At 44.9% G+C, this 21,768-nt stretch overlaps 1 protein-coding gene across 3 annotated transcripts in view; it reads right to left on the minus strand.

Moving 5' to 3' along the window:
* Positions 1 to 15,226: 15,226 nt before the first annotated feature.
* LOC135242412 (NACHT, LRR and PYD domains-containing protein 12-like) overlaps positions 15,227 to 21,768 on the minus strand; it is a 39,279-nt gene continuing 32,737 nt past the window's right edge. For 2 of the 3 annotated variants that reach the window (XM_064313493.1, XM_064313492.1), the window contains 4 exons: positions 19,039 to 19,212; positions 18,580 to 18,741; positions 17,733 to 17,779; positions 15,228 to 17,488 (listed from right to left, as the gene is read on the minus strand). In XM_064313493.1, coding sequence (XP_064169563.1) covers positions 16,869 to 17,488; positions 17,733 to 17,779; positions 18,580 to 18,741; positions 19,039 to 19,212 — 1,003 coding nt within the window. In that variant the 3' untranslated portion in view covers positions 15,228 to 16,868. Of the gene's footprint in view, positions 17,489 to 17,732; positions 17,780 to 18,579; positions 18,742 to 19,038; positions 19,213 to 21,768 lie in introns of all 3 variants that reach the window. The other variant, XM_064313494.1, reaches the window with a different exon arrangement.

The raw sequence follows: 21,768 nt of genomic DNA on the forward strand, positions 1-21,768 counted from the left end.
ATCAATCTAGAGTCTAGATAAGTATATAGCCTGGCATAAACACTCACGTGAACGCAGAATATATGACTGGAAAGCTTGCTCCCCTTTGTTCAGAGAAGCACTGAACAGATGCATTGTGTATATCTCTCCATGTTGCATGTAATAAAGAGTGGCATCATTTAAAGACCTTCCAGATTACAGCATTGGGTTTGATCATTTGAAGCCCTTGCAGATTACAACATTGGGTTTGATAATTTAAAGCCCTTCCAGATTACAACATTGGGTTTGATAATTTAAAGCCCTTCCAGATTACAGCATTGGGTTTGATCATTTAATGCCCTTCCAGATTACAGCATTGGGTCTGATCATTTAAAGCCCTTCCAGATTACAGCATTGGGTTTGATAATTTAAAGCCCTTCCAGATTACAGCACTGGGTTTGATCATTTAAAGCCCTTCCAGATTACAACACTGGGTTTGATCATTTAAAGAAATGGCACAACCTCTCCTGAAATGGCACCAATCAACAGATATAACTGTCACACTGAAACACCACAAAAGAAGCAATTAACAGAAGGAAATGTTGGGCAGTAACACTGCATGCAATCAACAGAGTTAAAAGAAGCTGGTATATGAAATGAGCACTTCCAGAGGGCAATGGTTTTTCAGGAAATTCTGATGTAGAACAGTGTCACCGGGGCTGTATGCATTTCCCTGTATGCATGACCTCAATAAAGTCACGGGGTTGCCGTGACTCAGGGGGAGCGGGGGCTTGTGGAACACAAAGAGTTCGCTCCATTAAGGGCAATCAGGATATGAGGATTAAGTTCCAGGCTTCATGCTCTGAAAAGCCCAAAGAGACGCAGCCCTGGCTTTAATGACTGTAGCAGAGGAGGCCGCAGGGCGAGCTGCTGCAAACAGAGCGGAGCGAGATGCAGGGACAGGAAGGCCAGACCATACAGCTGCAAACAGAGCGGAGTGGAGCAGGGACAGGAAGGCCAGGCCACACAGCTGCAAACAGAGCGGAGCAGGGACAGGAAGGCCAGGCCACACAGCTGCAAACAGAGCAGAGTGAGATGCAGGGAGACACAGGAGCTCGGTCCTCAGCCCTGGTCTGGAGAAGCCAGCATTCTGCTGGTAAACCAGCGGTCGTGCAGGGAACCACAGATTCTGCTGGGTCCTCAGCCCTGGTCCTGGAGAACCACAGATTCTGCTGGGGTACCCAGCCCTGGTCCTGGGGAACCACAGATTCTGCTGGGGTCCCCAGCCCTGGTCCTGGAGAACCACAGATTCTGCTGGGGTACCCAGCCCTGGTCCTGGGGAACCACAGATTCTGCTGGGGTACCCAATCCTGGTCCTGGAGAACCACAGTTTCTGCTGGTTAGCTGTATCTGGTCCCGTCCTGGTCCTGGGGACTCAGAGCTTCTGGGGTACCGACCTGGTCCTGGGAGACCGCAGCAGATGTTTGTCTTGTCCTGTAAAACTTAATTGATCACAGTGAGCTTACCCCGATTCTTGAGTCTGAACTGTTTGTTGATAACTGACAGTATGTTTTGTTACTTATTGATCTGTAATAGATCTCTTGTCTATCTACAATGGTTTAGGTTTATTTAATCAATTAAATAATGTAGCCTCTTTCTAAATAAATTATTTTCCAGGCAGCAGAAAGTGAAAGCATTAGCTGATCTGACTGATAGAAAGTCTTGGATTATGAACATGGAGCATTTATTCTTAATTGCCAGCACAGTACTTTCTGACACAATGTGGCCTTAACAGGGTAAATTATCCCTAAGCAGATATTGCAAGTATCTAATTAGGGAGATTTGACGATTATAGTCAGGATGGGAGAACCCAGTGGAGACAGGGTTACTGCCAATCGCGGCACAGGCTTGCTGCACTGTGTGTCCCTCACCAGTCCATACCCCAAGCAATCATGCCAGCTATTAATAGGGTGCGCTTATAACGAGCGAGCTGCAGTGCAGGTCGCAACGCGGCCACCAGCTGCTGCACGCAGGTTCGTACCCACTCAGTCCATACGAAGCAGCTGCATCAGTCCGCTAACAAGTGTGCGTCAGGTTCTAACGAGCGAGCTGCAGTCAGGTCTCGCTAACGAGCGAGCTGCAGTCAGGTCTCGCTAACGAGCTAGCTGCAGTCAGGTCTCGCTAACGAGCGAGCTGCAGTCAGGTCTCGCTAACGAGCTAGCTGCAGTCAGGTCTCGCTAACGAGCGAGCTGCAGTCAGGTCTCGCTAAGAGGGTAGCTCACTCGCTTGCAGTCAGGTCTCGCTAACAGGAGCTGCAGTCAGGTCTCGCTTAACGCAGTCAGGTTCGAGCTGCAGTCAGGTCTCACTAACGAGCTTGCTGCGGTCAGGTCTTGCTAACGAGCTTGCTGCAGTCAGGTTCCTGGTACTAGCAAGGTGTACCTAATAAAGTGGCCGGTGAAGTGGCTGGAAGAGTGTTAACCTGCAGGCAGAGGATCCAAAGTGGCAACATGACCCCAAGAAACATCACCCTTTGCCTAACAGCATTGCCCCTTCTAACTGTCCTGTATATACCACAAAATCCCAGCATTTCAGGTACAGGACTGTGCTGCACGATTAACACTTTTAACCACTACTGTCTTCAATAAGAATCTTATTGAGCATAATATTTCTACAACAATGCACTTGCTATAGCCATGCTATTTATATGTTGATTTCTGAAAATATAACAGTTGCTCAAGATACCATAAACTAGGGTCACCAGATTTCTGGAAGAAAATCAGGGGACATTTCTTGGAAGCAGTGTAAGTGTATGTGGCACAGCTGTGCAAGTGCATCAGAAAACAATGATTTTGAATATTCTATGTCAAATGTAGTTTATTTGTTATTATTATGACTTTAATTATAATTAATCATAAAAGGACCAAAACAGTGAAACAAAAAAAATGAACTCCAATATATAGCAAAATAAAATGCAGCTGCAGGTAGCAATACACGGGACCTGGGTTTGGCATGTGGGTTGAATCCAGATGGGCTAACGGGGAACGCCAACCTGCAATTGAAATATGTTGATCCTCACACTAGTAACATTTGACATGACTAATTTCAATAAGAATAATGTAAGAAATAATAGAATAAGAATGCTTCGCTGTCTGGTCCTCTAGTAAGTAAATAATATGGGACGGAAACATTGGGCTTATGCTAAATATATTTTGTGCAGCAGCAGTGCTTAGCAGTATTACAGAGGGGCAACAGTACTACAGAGGAGCAGCAGTACTACACAGGAGCAGCAGTACTACAGAGGAGCAGCAGTACTAGAGAGAGGCAGCAGCAATACAGAGGTGCAGCAGTGCTACAGAGGGGCAGCAGTACTACAGAGGGGCAGCAGTGCTACAGAGGGGCAGCAGTACTACAGAGGGGCAGCAGTGCTACAGATGGAGAGCAGTACTACAGAGGGGCAGCAGTGCTACAGAGCGGCAGCAGTGCTACAGAGGGACAGCAGTGCTACAGAGGGGCTGTATTACAGAGGGGCAGCAGTGCTACAGATGGAGAGCAGTACTACAGAGGGGCAGTGCTACAGAGGGACAGCAGTGCTACAGAGAGGCAGCAGTACTACAGAGGAGCAGCAGTGCTACAGATGGAGAGCAGTACTACAGAGGGGCAGTGCTACAGAGGGACAGCAGTGCTACAGAGGGGCAGTGCTACAGAGGGGCAGCAGTGCTACAGAATAGCAGCAGTGCTACGGAGGGACAGCAGTATTACAGGGGGGCAACAGTGCTACAGAGGGGCTGTATTACAGAGTGGCAGCAGTGCTATAGATGGAGAGCAGTACTACAGAAGGGCAGTGCTACAGAGGGACAGCAGTACTACAGAGGGGCAGCAGTGCTACAGAGGGACAGCAGTACTACAGAGGGACAGCAGTACTACAGAATAGCAGCAGTGCTACGGAGGGACAGCAGTATTACAGGTGGAGAGCAGTGCTACAGAGGGACAGCAGTGCAAGAGAGGGGCAGCAGTACTACAGAATAGCAGCAGTGCTACAGAGGGACAGCCAGTATTACAGGTGGAGAGCAGTGCTACAGAGGGACAGCAGTGCAAGAGAGGGGCAGCAGTACTACAGAGGGCAGCAGTGTACAGAGGGGCTAAGAGGGCACAGTAATACAAGGGGCATGCTAAAGAGGACAGCAGTGCTACAGAGGGGCTACAGAGGGGCAGCAGTAATACCAAGGGGCAGTGCTACAGAGGGGCAGCAGTGCTACAGAGGGGCTACAGAGGGGCAGCAGTAATACCAAGGGGCAGTGCTAAAGAGGGACAGCAGTGCTACAGAGGTGCAGCAGTGCTACAGAAGGACAGCAGTACTACAGAGGGGCAGCAGTGCTACAGAGGGGCTACAAAGGGGCAGCAGTAATACCAAGGGGCAGTGCTAAAGAGGGACAGCAGTGCTACAGAGGGGCAGCAGTACTACAGAGGGGCAGCAGTGCTACAGAGGGGCAGCAGTACTACAGAGGGGCAGCAGTGCTACAGAGGGGCAGCAGTGCTACAGAGGGGCAGCAGTACTACAGAGGGGCAGCAGTACTACAGAGGGGCAGCAGTACTACAGAGGTGCAGCAGTGCTACAGAGGGGCAGTACTACAGAGGTGCAGCAGTGCTACAGAGGGGTTACAGTTGAGCAGCAGTATTACAGAGGGGCAGCAGTGCTACCGAAGATCAGCAGTACTACAGTACTAAAGAAAATGTATCTCAACTACATATTTTCTCAGCCAGCTTGTACACATGCTCCCTTCCCAACGTGCATTTCAGCGAATCATTATGCATTTCATCGGTCACGTGTCTTGAAAACGACAACAGCATTTAATACACACTCACGTCTCATCCGGCTCTAAAGGGAGAAGCAGGCAAATGTTGCATCAAGTCTTAATGGGTTAATGGATTGTCCTTTTTAATAATAATTAAATTAAATCACACAAAATATCATTTCTATGTTGATTAAGTAATGGGTTTTAGCATGCAATAACACCTGTGTTCAGTATTCAGTGTTGACAATCTATAAAGGCAAACATTATTTACTTCCCAGACTGAACATAACAATACATAATGAGGAGAACTGGCCATTCAGCCCATCTCGAACAGAAGAATAAATTATCGTTACGATCAGCCCCTGGCGAGTCGCAACATAAACGAGATCACACAAAATAGTTGCAAGTCAAAAATATGTTCAATTAAAGAACGCTACAAAAGAAAATAAATGCGCAGTGTAGCCAGACTGCAGGTTGTCCTCTGAATGGAGAGAGAGAGAGCATCAGCCAGAGGGCCCCTTAAGTAGGACCCCTTCCAGGTGACACCAATTTCCTATTAGTAAGACAATCAAAACCAATGTTGCAACACCACAAGCAGCCACTAGGGCACAAGGGCAGGGAACCATAACAATTATGAAGAGAAAAGCCCATTCAGTTTATCTAGGCCAGGGGTGTCAAACTCCAGTCCTGGAGGGCCACAGTGTCTGCAGGTATTTGTGGTTTCCTTTTAATCCGCAGGTAATTAAGCCTATGAGTACAAGGTGCGTGAACTTTTCAACCATCATGACTTGAATTACTGACTTGCGCTGAAACACACCAAAAACCAGCAGACACTGCGGCCCTCCAGGACTGGAGTTTGACACCCCTGATCTAGGCTCTTCATTTACCCGCAGACTAGACAGTATGCAGCGTTGCATCAAGCCTGGACTCTAACACCCAGAGGGTCTTTAACTTGACTCTGTGACCTTGCGATATATTCCACAAATTGACAACTTCCCAGGTAGCAAAGTATTTTCTGATATGAGCGCAGAATTCATCTTTAGCTGATGTTCTCCTCCTGTCAGAACTGACCCTGAAAAATCAATGCAGCTCACTTTGTTTATCCCTTTAATGAGCCTCATACCTCCAGGATCAGTTCAGACTGACGGCAGTGCTATCAGACGGCACCGGGTTTGTGGGTCATTCACTGCCATCCAGTGTCAAGCCTAAGGGGTTTGAGGGTCATTCTCTGCCATCCAGTGTCAAGCCTAAGGGGTTTGAGGGTCATTCTCTGCCATCCAGTGTCAAGCCTAAGGGGTTTGAGGGGCACCAATTAAAAGAGCCCCAGTTCTAGTTCAATTTGTAATTTTAAAAGAATGACTGAAAACTGAATTAGATTAAAATATGACCAATAGCTATTGCAGTTGTTACAAGAACAGGCAGGTGGTGTTTCAGCTGTTTCAAGCTACAAAACCAGCAGTATAATTTTGCCATATTCTCCCCACTGATTCCTAACTTTTTCCAAGTCACACCTTTTTAAATGCAGTTGCAATAAAAATTATTCCACCCCCGTGGAAACTGTAAATATTTTTAAATGTATGCTTTTTGGGAGACTTGAAACTAAAAAAACAACGTGTGTCACTTGTGTGTTCTGTTAAAATTCAAAATAAAAATGTATTTTTTAAGATTTCCGAGTAGCATGTAAATTTGTATTTCAGCCATAACATAAATATTCAACCCCCATTCAATATCACCTTTTTAAAAATATTTGTTGGTCTGTTAGAGTGACTTACACTGCATTTCTGCACTTCTTCACATCAGTTTGAAACTGACTAGCAAACATGCCAAAGACAAAGGAGCTCTCTCAAAAGTTAAGAGAATAAATTATTTCATTGCATAAAAATGGCAATGGATACAAAAAGATCTCCAAGATATTGAATGTTCAAAGAGACACAATTGGCAGCGTCATAAGGAAGTTTAAAAGTCTTCTCTTCTCTTACTCTTCCTTCCTCTGGTATCAGGCACTTCATAAGGACTGCTGAGAAAACCCCTCATATTACTGCCAAAGGCTTACAGGATGACTTTTTGAAAGGTGGTGAATGGACTGCATTTATATAGCGCTTTTATCCAAAGCACTTTACAATTGATGCCTCTCATTCACCAGAGCAATTAGGGGTTAGGTGTCTTGCTCAGGGACACTTCGACATGCTCAAAGTGGGGATCGAACCGGCAACCCTCCGACTGCCAGACAAGCGCTCTTACCTCCTGAGCTATGTCGCCCCCAGCTGGAACAAAAGTATCAGTACAGACGATAAGAAGGATATTGAACAAGCAAGGCCTTCATGGCCGCACATCTCGCTGCACTCCACTCTTAACCAGTAAGCATATGAAGAATTGACTTCAATATGCAACACATCATTTGGATAAGTCTATGGAGTTTTGGGAGAATATTTTATGGAGCGATGAGACAAAACTGGAATTGTTTAGACCCATGGATAAGTGGTATGTCTGGCGCGAGAAAGGTGCAGCTTATGACAAGAAGGACACCATCCCCGCAGTCAAGTATGGAGGTGGGTCAGTCCTTCTGTGGGGGTGTATTGCTGCTTCTGGTACTGGCAATCTTCAGCGTGTGACTGGCACCATGGATTCCTTGAAATACCAGGCCATTCTGGAAAAGAATGTGATGCCCTCAGTGCATTAGCTGAAGCTTGGTGATCATTTGACTTTCCAGCAAGACAATGATCTCAAGCATACATCAAAGTCAACCAAAGCTTGGTTCAGGGAACAATCTTGGAATGTCCTAGACTGGCTTTCTCAGTCCCCAGATTTAAATCCCTTTGAAAATCTTTGCAGTGGCATCACGAAAACCAAAGAATATCGTTGAACTTAAATCATTTGCAGAGGAAGAATGGGCCAAGATTCCACAAGAGAGGTGTCAGAGGCTTGTGAGCACTTATAGGAAGCGTTTATTGGAAGTTATAAAACTAAAGGATGTTCCACAAAGTACTGATTTTGGGGGTTGAATAATTTGGTCATTGATTTTTTTGGAGAGAATTTCATTTTTTTCCTTGTAACAAATAGTAAACTCAGCTGTATGTTTTCAAAATCACTGTTCTAATAAACATGTATTTCTGTTTACAAAGGCCTTAGCTGATACCTTGTCATTCAATTTTATTCACATCACAAAGACATCTTATGGGTTAGAGGGGTTGAATAATTTTGATTGCAACTGTAGTTTTGCGGGGAACTTTGTGATTTAAAGAAACCTGCCAGGGACAAAATACATACACTGGAGATACTGCACCCGTAATTAACTGATCATTTGAGTAAGTGTGTGAATGTTTGTGTTTGTGTGAGTGAGTGGGCGTGTGTTACAATGTTTGTGTTTGTATGAATGCATGTGCTTGTGTGTGAAAGTTCGTATTTGTGAGAGTGTGTATGAATGTTGCTACGCTAACTGTAGTAACAACAACAAACATAATAATAATAATAATAATAATGCCCAAAAAAAGAAAATAAGTTAATACTCATAAATTAATCAATTAAATTAATACATTTGGTGGTCAGCCGTTTTCCCTCAGATTATGGCAGGCAGAGATGTACTTTGCTCCTAATGGATTTCTGTGAATTACCAGGGCCCTGTTTCACATACGTGGTTCAGTCAACCCGATTAGTCTGCTGACATTTTAGAATAAACTCACGATTTTCAGTTTCATGAAGCGAGTTCACAATTCAGGCAGATTGGTTACAGGGGCAATAGTGTCTTAAGCCCAAACCTGCAAAACCTCAGGTTCAAGCTTAAATTAGGTGGATAACATGGACCTAGCCAATATAAGCCACACAGTGATGTCACACACACAGCAACAGCAGAAATGAATGCATAATTTAAGAGGTCCTTTAAATGAGTCATCACTGTAAGAGGAGCATTCAGAAGGGAACTTGTTTTTAGAGACCAGCAAGATCCTTTAAGGCACTTGGATGAGCACTATCGATTAAGTTGTGAGCAAATTACTTATCTCCAGTGATTAATAGGAGTGCATATTGCCAACTCAGAGCGAAGTGCGATCCCTAACAGTGATACAGACACTTTACTGAGCTCCACTTCCTCACTCCGGCACATTTTTATATGCTGAGGTATACTAATAATAAAATTTATTTGCATTGGACCGTTTCATACATAACATGAAATGCGAAGTGCTTCATATTCAAGAATAAAAAAACAAAAACAAAAGCAAATAAGACATGATACCTGATTACACATGTACAGTAGTGAACATGAGGCATTTACAATTGGTATTGATCCTGAGTGACTTATAAAGTAGTAAATCATCAGGAGTTAATATTCAACGCAGGCAGGGTCAGTGACCAACCTGCAAGTGCTTTGAAAACAATACTGTGACAAACACGCCTGCCACAGGCCACCGAAGTGGCTTTCTTTGGGGCCCTCCAGCACAGAGACACAGGGAGAAGATGTTAAAACAGTCCACATTTATTCCACGAGGGTTTGGCAAGATGTTACAGCCAAGTGAGCAGATCTCAAACACTGTCATGACAGAGAAGCTCCTGATGTGGGTGGGGATGGCAGATTTAACCTGTGCGCAGTGATTACCTCACTACGCACAGGTGCAGCCACTCCTGTTCCTGGGTCCAATTAGCCTGGCCAATTATCTAATTATTAACCAATTATCCAATTGGCCAGGTCTAATTAGCTTGACCCAGGGCAGGTGTGGCTGCTTAAACCAGCCATCCCCACACCACATACCCCCAACGCCAAACTGAGGCCAGGGAGAATCCTGGCCGAAGCCTACTCCCCCCACCCCCACCCCCACACTCCCAACAAAGCCAAAGACAACAAACAAACAAAACACTCCAAACACGCAAAAAATTTTTAAAAAGTCAGGGTGGGTGGCCCCGGAACAGTCCAGTACATGCGGTGACCCTCCTTCGTACGACCAGGCAGCCCTTCTTCCTCCTCCCTCCTGGAGCACGGGAAGTCCTGGGCTGCTCTGCTGGCTGGTGGGGCGTCACCGGCTTGGGCTGTTCCAGGGGCTCTGGTGGGGTGGCTGGGCTGGTGGGCTGGTGGACTGGCCTTGTGGTGCTGGGGCCCAGGAACCCTCGTGGCTGTGGTGGCCGCCAGTCGGCTCTGCTGGCAGGCGGCTGCAGGCTTATCCCCTCATGGGCTCCGGCAAACCAACCAGGCCAAAACAAAGAACGAAAAACAACCAAACGGACGAGAAAGGAAGCAAAACGGCGCGGCCACCGCTCGTGCGCCGCCCGTGGCTGACCCGCCTTCCCGGCCAAGTCCAGCTCACGGCGCGACCACCTCTCGTGCACCGCCCGTCGCTGACCTGCCTCCTCGGCCAGGTGCAGCTCCTCAGCGTCCCAGCTGAGGATTGCCTCCTTCCCCTCCCTGGTCATCTTCCGCTCCCCATTCTTGGCCCGGAGGATCCGCCCGAAGCCCTGTCGGGAACACCTCAGCCGCCCCTCGTCCAGTGTACTTCCTGGCTGGCCCTCCTGTGCCTCTTTGCTGTGCCGGAGGAGCCCCACGTTGGGCGCCACTGTGACAAACACGCCTGCCACAGGCCACCGAAGTGGCTTTCTTTGGGGCCCTCCAGCACAGAGACACAGGGAGAAGATGTTAAAACAGTCCACATTTATTCCACGAGGGTTTGGCAAGATGTTACAGCCAAGTGAGCAGATCTCAAACACTGTCATGACAGAGAAGCTCCTGATGTGGGTGGGGATGGCAGATTTAACCTGTGCGCAGTGATTACCTCACTACGCACAGGTGCAGCCACTCCTGTTCCTGGGTCCAATTAGCCTGGCCAATTATCTAATTATTAACCAATTATCCAATTGGCCAGGTCTAATTAGCTTGACCCAGGGCAGGTGTGGCTGCTTAAACCAGCCATCCCCACACCACAAATACCTTTATTGATAGTTTTATAGACTGCAGAACATACATATTAGATAAGTACAAAGCAGAAGGCGAAGCATACATCTACTTAATACAAAGCTAGCAGTATGAGTGCATCACAGTATCATAACACTGGGCTGCACAGTGGGCAAGTGATAAGCCCAGTATATACTGTAGGTTGGGATGGGCCATGTCACCTGCTGTGGCTAAAGCTGGGGGTGGGGTGTTACCTGAAGGGATGAGTTTTCAGTTAGTGACAGAAACTGGGGAGTGTCTCCACCATTCTGACTGAAGTGGGGAGGTCGCCACCCCCCCCCCCCCCCAACCCTCGGGAGCCAAGCAGGGGAAGGGTCTGGACCATATTGCTCTTTTATAATTCACTGTTTTATTGATTTTCCAAGAACATCGAACAGACAATAAGAATAGAGAAACATGCATGGAAAAATGCTGCTCATTTATTTACTGATGGCCGTAAAGGGATAATTCCACATGTATTTGGTTTGGGTGAAGTCAGGGTTGTTGCTCATTCAGCAGGAGAAGAGCAGTAATTTAAACCCGCCTGCTCCAGGGTGGTGCACCTCATCCTAAACTGGGAGGGAGAGCAGCTCATGCTATTGATCAGCTGTCTCTGAGCGTTGATGTATGTAGACCTCCTTTTCAAAGGTCTTCAAAAGTCCCAGAATGCCCAGTAATTGTTCTCTTGGGAAGAACACGGGGGTTCCGGAGGGCTTTACTGCAGGGAGCCAATCAGGACACAGATAATATGACTGCGCCTAACACTACACTGCTGTGAACATATCTGATCAGGGGGCACACACTCGGGGTATGTTGTTATGCTTTCCACCTGAAAGAACAGTTTCTGTAATTGTCCTAGTGGATTAAAGGTGGAGCCATTTTGCTTGCTGAGTGGCTCTCTTGCTGGCCTGAACTTCCATGTAGAACTGCAGTCTTCCAATGCCTTAATCTCAGATGTACTCCAGCACTGCTTCTCTTGACATAGACACCGTAGAGCACAGGACATAATGCAGATTTACAGACTTGTGTTTCTTTAAGCTTTCATCTTTCTTTCCTTTATTGACATGAGCAAAAAAGGCTGTACAAAATAAACAATACAGGTAAAGAGTCTTATTGTATGCTTAAAAAATGGGGAATTTATATTACAATGTTACAATTATGTTACAATCTCAGGAATTACTAAATGAGATGCCCTTTGCACATCTCTGACAATAGTGTGAATATTGTGACATATAGTACCATATACCGTACATTGCAGTATCTTAAAATGGCAGTAGTTTGTATATTTAAGCAATATCACATCGTAGGCAGAAGGCCACAAGTGGAGTGCTGAAGATAATCACAGCAGTGCTTACCTGCTGTACAGTATAACAGCACAACCTCACAATAAGTGTGATATTGCTTTCTTCTAGCCTATAAGTTATTTATCAAGCAATGACTGAGACAACATATTATGATTTTGCTGTATATTCAACTCGCTACCAAATATAGTTCCATCCTGCTTCCATTAACAAAAATGTTGCTAAGCAAAACATGAAAGGTCAACCCAAAATGAAGAACTTTCAACAATGTATGTCACAACTCCAACTGATGACCACCAGAGGTCGCCGGTCTCCCATTCTAGCTTATCCTTGAAGTCTCTTGTGGTTGAAAATATTGTATTATTGGTTCTTTGTGTTGCACATATTTTGGTCACAAATTACACCGTTTGTGTGTTAGTCACTTGGTCTTAGCATTTTTTAGCTAGTTTTCTTGCCACTCAGTTCTGTGGATCATTCTCTTGGTTGTAGTTCCATACACAAGACATAAACTGTGTGTATGGCCCTGTCCCTTACACAAGATACACACTGTGTGTAGAGCCCTGTCCCTTACACGAGATACACACTGTGTGTAGAGCCCTGTCCCTTACACAACATACACACTGTGTGTAGAGCCTTACACAAGATACACACAGTGTGTAGAGCCCTGTCCCTTACACAAGATACACACTGTGTGTACAGCCCTGTCCCTTACACAAGATACACACTGTGTGTAGAGCCCTGTCCCTTACACAACATACACACTGTGTGTAGAGCCCTGTCCCTTACATAAGATACACACTGTGTGCAGAGCCTTACACAAGATACACACAGTGTGTAGAGCCCTGTCCCTTACATAAGATACACACTGTGTGCAGAGCCTTACACAAGATACACACTGTGTGTAGACCCTGTCCCTTACACAGGATACACACTGTGTGTAAGCCCTTACCTTACACAACATACACACTGTTGTAAGCCCTGCTCATTACAAAATACAACTGTGTGTAGAGCTGTCCTTTACAAACATACAACTGTAGGCTGTCCTCATAGAACTGTGAGAGCACACGGTACATACTGTGTGTACTTCAAATGTATCTAACCATCAATAAAACCCACACAAAAGAATGACTATAACCAGGCTCATTACTGTAAGAGACAGACAGGTCCAAAGAAATGTAGAAGAGACTTAAAATGAAAAGTACTAAAAAAATGTAACCAGTCATAACCAAACACCTATGGGTAGAACGGTACATTGCCTCAGGAGACTTGCTAATTAAGCATTAAGTCTTACATTTATTACAGTACATCAATGCCAGCTGCATTGGGCTGCTCCATGTTTTCAGACACTGTTGAATGTAGTGCTGTAAAACAGCCTTTTATGTTGGGATTACCAATCATGCTGCAAAGCGACTCACCTGGGCAATGTTGCTGGAAGTGATGAGACAGGATTGCAAACATGTTGACTTCATTTCACAATCTGCATGTCTAGCAATAAGCATTAGAACATTGTAGTAATACGAGACGACTGTATCGTGAAAACTTATTTAGAGTTGTGAACTTTGTTGGTAGGTACTGCAATTAGTGTCTTAGGGTAAGAATTTTTCCAGTCAGTTTGGCAAATTGAGTTTTCCACATTGAGCCAAAGCAATCATAACATACTGTAATGCATTTGTAATGTGTGACTGCAGATATTAGAAATGCATCTGAAAAAATGAGAAAAACTGTAGGGTCTCAGGAACATCTCAAGAGACTGGATGTCAGGCAAACCACACTTCTGCCCTGATTTTGGCTTAGTGGTCTAATCCATTCAACTGATGTGCAGCAGATCCAGGTTCAAACCTACAGGAAAACCATTTCTTTGAGAGGTAACATAAACATACCAGCTCAAAAGACAAGCAGTGACTTTTCATAATGTATTAAATTGTGGTTACACTACAGTAACAGAAGCAAGCATTCATCAGACACTACACAACATTTCTTATAATAATATAATTTAATTTCCACTACTGTAGATGAATGTCATTGCTTCAACTGCAGATTTTAGCCCCATGCTGATCCACTTATATTGAGCCCAAACATAATCCCAAACAGAATGTGAAATAAGTACTACTGTGTCACAGGAGTTCAATACATCACACAATAATAAATCACAACAGCAAAACATTTGATATTTTTATAATTCAGGTTTAATCACTGCATATTATTGTCTTAAAATACAGAAAATTAAAGCAAAAAAAAACAAAACAATCCTAACAGAATAAATAAAGAAACTCAATCCATCATTGTTTACACTAATGAAATAAAATAAGTACACTGCAGTGATCATTCTGCATTCTCCCTATCAGCTGCATTTGCCCACAGAAATTTACACTTGTGAAAATGAATGAAAGCAACTGTAAAAACTAGTAAAATGCACATTTAAGTGGAGGAGTTTGCCACTGGCTTCTTTTAAAAAAGATGCAGAAACAGGAGACAGAATTACTTCAGAAACATTTTAATCTTCCATCTTTTGCCATTATTACTCTCAATGTTATATTAATGTTTTAATAATCAAAAGTACATAAACACACCTTGAACATTTGCAATATAAATATTTAAATATTAAAAAAATAAAATTATATTTAGACAGCAAGTGCTTAACCTGAACCTGCTAAAAGATCATACTCTTATATACAGGGTTTAAGCTGTACTGAGGTTAAAATTGGGCACAGCTGAAATTTCACTGGTAAGGTAATGGTCAAGGAAGGTTGCAAGTGTGTTGACGTGTTTGTGTGTGATTGGGTGAGAGTGTGTTTGTGTGTGTGTTGTAGGATATGTAGTGTTTAGATTTTGGCCTTAGAGAGCAAAACAGTGAATAAAAATGTGGCCAGGCCTCCCCATCACAAACATCAAAGCAAATGTGATTGGGGCAATTTTAAATTCCACTGATACCCTAATCTAGGCTGACAATCTATGGGTCTCACCTCCTCAGAAGAGAGAAACCATATGAGACAAGACACCACATCGGGGGTTGGAGATCCATGCATTCTTTAGTAATGCACTTAAGCTAGTTTCCCCATTACTTTTCAGTGTTGATTTAATGCAATCTTTAGGGTCAGGCTAGTTCCTTGGGCATAAGAATTATAGATCTGACCCCCTTCCTTTCTCTTCTGTAATTCCTTAAAGAATACCTGCTTTCACATTTCAATCAGGCAAACATATTCAACATGCTTTATTAATGGCCACAAAATTTTTAATTGGAAAATCTGATATAACATTGTTTAATTATTCCACCAGTTTTCTGTACACTGACCTATCAAAGAATTTGGCAATTTAATTGATAATTTTAAACATAATTAATTAATTAAATCTAATAAAATATATTTTACGTGTAGGTTAAGTGAGGGGTTCTAGCATGCAATATAACTTGGTTCAATATTCAGAGTGCTGAACATTTTAGCAAGGGTATTGACTGTTGGAACCGCTGGATTCAGAAAATAAACATATTCTTAATTAATCCTTACTTGTCCAACAGTGTGTATTTGTGAATGTGTGTGCGCATATGTTTGTGGGAGTGACTGTGGATGTGAGTATGTGTATGTGTGTGAGTGTGTGAGTATGTGTGAGTGCATGAGTATGTGTGTGTGTGTGCCTGGGTTGCGTGTGTGTATGGGGAAGAGAATGTATGTGTGTGTGCATGTGCATGCATGTATGTGTGTATGTCTGTGTGTGTGTGTGTGTACATGTGAATGAGTATGTGTGTGTGCACACGGGTGTGTGTGTGTATGGGTAAGATAATTTGTGTATGTGTGTTTATACGTGTGTGTGAGTGTGTGTTTGTGTGAATGTGTGTGTGTGACTGTGGATGTGAGTGTGTGTCTGTGATTGAGAATGAGTGTATGTATGTGTATATGTCTGTATGTGGGTGCGTTGTAGAGCCTTTGTGAATATGTGTGTGTGTGTACAGGTATGTAATGTTTGTGTATACATGTGTATATGGTGTGTGCATGCATGTATGTGTATCAGTGTGAATGCATATGTGTGAGTGGACGAGTATGTGTGTGTGTCCGTGTGTGTGTGTATGGGTATGAGATTGTGTATGTGTTTATACATGTGTGTGCATGCGTATGGTAATGAGAATGTATGTGTGTTGCCACGCGTGTTTGTGTGTGTGTGTGTGTGTGTGTGTGCGTTTGATTGAATCTGGATGTGAGTTTGTGTGAGTGAGAGAGAGAGGGTGTGTGTGTTAGCTGATTGAGTATGAGAGAGAGTGTGTGTGTGTGTGTGTGCAAACGGGTATGAGCATGTGTATGCATGTGTGTGTGTGTGTGTGTGTGTGTGTGTGTGTGTACGTGAGAGTGCACTGGTGAATGTGTGTGTTTGTGTGTGCGAGAGATTGCGTGTATCCATGTGTGTAGGTGTGTGTGTGTGCATGTGTGTGTGCACATGAATGTGCGCGTGCGTAGGTGTGTGAGTGCGTGTGCATGAGTGTGTGTATTTGTGAGTGTGCGTGCATGACTGTAAGAAAGAAAGGGTGTGTGTGAGAGTAAGTGTGTGTGTGTGATGGAGTGTGTGAGAGAGAGAGGGTGTGTGTGTGTGTGTAGGTCTGTGAGCACGTGTGCAAGAGTGTCTGATAGAGTATATGAGTGTGTGCATGTGTGTCTCTACTCCAGTTAGCAGAGGGACACTGAGGAGTCACACACTCTAAATCCAGCACAGAGGAGTGTGTGTTGAGTGAAGTGTGTGTGTGTGTGTGTATGTGGGTGTATGTGTGTGTATGTGTATATGAATGTGTGTGTGTATATATGTGTGTATGTGTATATGATTTTGTGTGTGCATGCACATGTATGCGCACGTGTGTGTGTATGTGCATGTGTGTGTGTGTGCATGTGCATGTGTGAATGTGTGTGTGTGTCTCTACTCCAGTTAGCAGAGGGACACTGAGGACTCCCACACATAAAATCCAGCACAGAGGGGTGTGTGTTGAGTGAAGTGTGTGTGGAATCTGTGCAGGAGAATCAGTGTGTCAGAGTCAGAGACACTGTAGAAGGACAGAGTGCCGGCCGGACAGTCCACACACACTCCTACCCTGTACACACACACTCCTCTACCAGCACCATCTTCATCATCATCACACAATCCTGCTCTGCGGTAGGGGGAGGGGGGGGCAGGTATGTGTGTTTGGTTCTTATTGTGCCAGACAGAGTAACTGTGTTTATCAGAGTATCTTTGTTTAATGCACTCCAGACTCCAGGAGTTTTTATTCCATCCAAATACACAGTCAGAACCCTCTCCTTTCCTGTTGATTCCTTTATATGTCACTGCTATATAAACCCATCCCACCTCAGACACACTGAACTCAGCCTCCCAGTAACAGCGCTCACACACACTCTCTCTGCACAAAACCTGGGGCCAGTTCTCAAATCTCTCTGGATGATCAGGATATGGTTCCTTTGACCCCGGTGTATGTACCACATTCCTGTTCCCCTCAGACAGAGACAGGAATCTGTTCGCTGTGTTTGGATCCAGTATGAGCTGACAGCCGTCTGCAAACCAGAGACATTAATGAGATTAGTTATCATTATTAATATTCAACTCATTATGTGTGTGAGAGAGAAAGAGCTGTGATAGTGTGTGTGTTTGTGTACATGTGTGTTTCTGTTTGTATGTTTAAGTGTGTAAGAGATAAACCTCTCTCTCTCTCTCTCTCTCTCTCTCTCTCACACACACACACACACACACACAACAGAGTATGTATCTATGGAAAGTGTTGTGTCAATACAGACTCACATTTCCTGGGTCCTGGTTTGGTCCTGTTCTCTCCTCCATGGTCCATACTGTAAGAACAGCAAAACAGAATTCAAAATTTTAACCATCCTTTATTTCCACTCTCAACACACCAATGACATCACATAAATAAAAACAAAGACACAATAAAACATAAAACCAAGATCATATGAAAAACGCACAAATCTGTCACAAAGGAAACTTATTCCATTCCCTCACCCTATTCCATGTGCAAAAATATCTCCCCTCCCTCCACTGAACATAAAACACCCTTATAACACACACTCTGACACTCTCAGGTTCTCCATTGCTTTGTAATACCAAAACTCCACCATCACTGTGTCCCTAACCAAACCCCAAACTACAACAACCTACATCTTGCCTGTCCCCTCCACCAATCAAATATTTCCCATCTGTAGAAACTGCCATTTTCGCCCTTAAATGAAATGAATGAGCTGGCACTTATCTGTCTTTGATTGTATGGGAAACCAAGGATAGAAATCTGTACTTGCAAATGTTCCTCAGTAGCCACAATAAACTTCCCGGAAAAGAAAGTGTGGCACACCCCGAAAAACAATGATAAACAGTTTCTCTCTCCATACAGAATGGACAATGGTGGGATCCTGCCGGGCTCATCACAGAAATAAAACTATTTACTGCAGTGATCCCGCGCAGCACCCTCCACTGTAGATCCCCAACCCTCTCGGCTAACGCTGGTTTGTACAGTGCTCTCCATGCCCCCCCCAACCAATTTTGCGCATGTGTGTGCATGTCTGTGTGTCTGTGCGTGCATGTGTGTGTGTGTGTGTGTGTGTGAGTGAGGTGCAGTGTGGAAACTCTCTGTACTTACAGCAGTGTGAGTGAGTCCAGTTTAGCACCAGACAGCGCTCTCACTCCTGAGTCTCCTGGGTGATTGTATCTCAGGTCCAGCTCTCTCAGGTATGAGGGGTTTGAACACAGAGCTGAAGCCAGAGAATCACAGCCTCTCTGTGTGACTCTACAGCCTGACAGCCTGCAGACAGAAGGACACACAGCAGTGTGTTACACAACTTCTACAGCTATATATAAAGTAAAATGGATGTGGAATGAGTCATTATCAAACACATTTGAGTTTACATCCCACTATAGTTCAGGAAACAAATTCTAAATTTATCCATTCATGTGTATAGAGTCTTATTCTTCCAAGAGAAAGAACAGGAACATGCTGTTTCAGTTCTGTGAAGTGTCTGTTTTCACATTAAACATTAATATCAGTGTTGTAGTCACATTGTAGCCCTTATTTATTGAAGGGGTTTCTGTTTATACTCACCCCATTCTATGCAGTTTACAATGTGGGTCCTCCAGTCCAGCAGAAAGCGCTCTCACTCCTGAATCCTGCAGCTCGTTGTCTCTGAGCTCCAGATCTCTCAGCTCTGAGTGAGGAGAACGCAGGACTGAGGCCAGAACATCACAGCAGCCCTCTGTGAGTTTACACCAACCCAGCCTGTGGAGAGACCACACACACACACGCATAAATTCTTTGTGACATTGTTCCTGCATAATGTAACATGTCACACACATAAAGTACTTTCAACGATGGTGTACTCTTTTTTCATTTCTCTTGTGTCTTAGTCCTCAGTTTATGTTTCTATCATAAACTCTTCTTGAGACAGAACAGTCCTTTTGTTGTAGAACCGTGTCAAACAAAAACAGTCCTTAACTTGACCCCTCAGCCCATTTTGCTAGACTTTCGTTTTGTGTTTTAAGGGTCATAGTGTTCAGGTGGTTTCCTAACTCTGGATGAGCGGCGTGGACTCTGAGATGCTGCTGGTACCTCCACACTGTTGGCGGGCACAGGATCAGGACATGTTGACAGGTTCTCTTTGAGAGCACAGGGTTGGGTTGGTGTGTCGGTGGTTGAACAGTCAATCTTCTGATCAAGTCCATCATCTATGACTCGGAATCTCAACTGATCCCCATGTCTCCTGTCTGTGATGTCTCTTCCATGGACTTTGTAGAACACTGACCCTGTTTTCTCAACTATCACTCCAGGAATACATTTATTTCCTCCCCCTGTGGTATTTTTCAGATACACTCTGTCATCCACAGAGAAAAACCTGTCCACTGCTTGTTAGTCATGGTAGAACTTTTGGATGTATTGCTTCCTACGAACAGTTACCGTTGTGTTCAGGTGGACAAAGTCAAGGCGAGTATGCACACGTCTGTTCAGGAACAGGTCTCCAGGCGATTGACCTGTATTACAATTTGGAGTAGAGCGATACTGCCTCAAAAAGAGGGAGATCTTGACCTCTATATCAAGTGCGGTGTGTGCAAGCTTTTTTATCCCACTCTTGAATGTTTGCACATACCATTCTGCAAGGCCGTTCGTGGCAGGGTGCCCAGGAGCGCTTGTGGAGTGAAGGACACCATTCTGCTGCATGAAGTTTTTGAACTCCTCAGATGTGAATTGCGTTCCATTGTCTGCGAAAATGTGCTCTGGAAGACCATATGCTGCGAACATTCTTCTTAGTCTCATGATGGTGGCTTGTGAGGTGATGTTGAGCATTCTAAACACCCCCAACCATTTGGAGCATGCATCCACAACTATCATGCATGTGTGTCCTAAGAAAGGACTGGCAAAGTCTATGTGCAATCTTTTCCAGCTCTGGCCCAGAAACTCCCATGGATGTAACGGTACCTGGCGAGGTGTCTTCAGTTCCACCTGGCACGACTCACACGCTCTGCAAACCTGCTTAACATCTGCATCAACTTTAGGCCACCATACATTCTTGTGTGCGGGGGCTTTCATTTTCACAATACCTTGATGACCAGCATGCAGCTCTTTTAACACCGTCTTCCTCAATTTCTCAGGAATCACTACCCTGGTGCCCTAAAGGACACATCCTCGCTCAGCTGACAGTTCACATCTGCGTGTGTGGAAGGCTTTCAGACTCTCGTCCACATCATCAGACCATCCGTTCATACTTCAGAACCTTGGGTAGCACGCAGTCTGTGCGTGTCACACGTGCCACCTGGTCAGCGTTCGGTGGAGCTTGCTCGAGGTGGTCAGCTAACAGTGCGTGAATGCTCTCTGACACGGTCAGTGCGTGAATGCTCTCTGACATGGTCAGTGCGTGAATGCTCTCTGACATGGTCAGTGCGTGAATGCTCTCTGACACGGTCAGTGCGTGAATGCTCTCTGACATGGTCAGTGCGTGAATGCTCTCTGACATGGTCAGTGCGTGAATGCTCTCTGACACGGTCAGTGCGTGAATGCTTCTGACACGGTCAGTGCGTGAATGCTCTCTGACACAGTCAGTGCGTGAATGCTCTCTGACATGGTCAGTGCGTGAATGCTCTCTGACATGGTCAGTGCGTGAATGCTCTCTGACACGGTCAGTGTGTGAATGCTCTCTGACACGGTCAGTGCGTGAATGCTCTCTGACATGGTCAGTGCGTGAATGCTCTCTGACACGGTCAGTGCGTGAATGCTTCTGACACGGTCAGTGCGTGAATGCTCTCTGACACGGTCAGTGCGTGAATGCTTCTGACACGGTCAGTGCATCGAATGCTCTCTGACATGGTCAGTGGTGAATGCTCTGACATGGTCAGCGTGAATGCTCTCTGACACGGTCAGTGCGTGAATGCTCTCTGACACGGTCAGTGCGTGAATGCTCTCTGACATGGTCAGTGCGTGAATGCTCTCTGACATGGTCAGTGCGTGAATGCTCTCTGACATGGTCAGTGCGTGAATGCTCTCTGACATGGTCAGTGCGTGAATGCTCTCTGACACGGTCAGTGCGTGAATGCTCTCTGACATGGTCAGTGCGTGAATGCTCTCTGACATGGTCAGTGCGTGAATGCTCTCTGACATGGTCATGGTCCCAGTATCACTCGTGTCAGGCAGGGGAACCCTCAAAAGTCCATCTGCATTACTATGCTTTTCTGAGGCACAGTACTCAATGTGATAATCATAAGCAGAGAGGATAATTGCCCATCTTTGGATTCGGGCTGCAGCCATGGCAGGTAGGCTCTTGTGCTCTACAAATAGTGTTAGTAA

Source organism: Anguilla rostrata, chromosome 16, assembly GCF_018555375.3.
Source record: "Anguilla rostrata isolate EN2019 chromosome 16, ASM1855537v3, whole genome shotgun sequence".
Classification (NCBI taxonomy): Eukaryota; Metazoa; Chordata; class Actinopteri; order Anguilliformes; family Anguillidae; genus Anguilla; species Anguilla rostrata.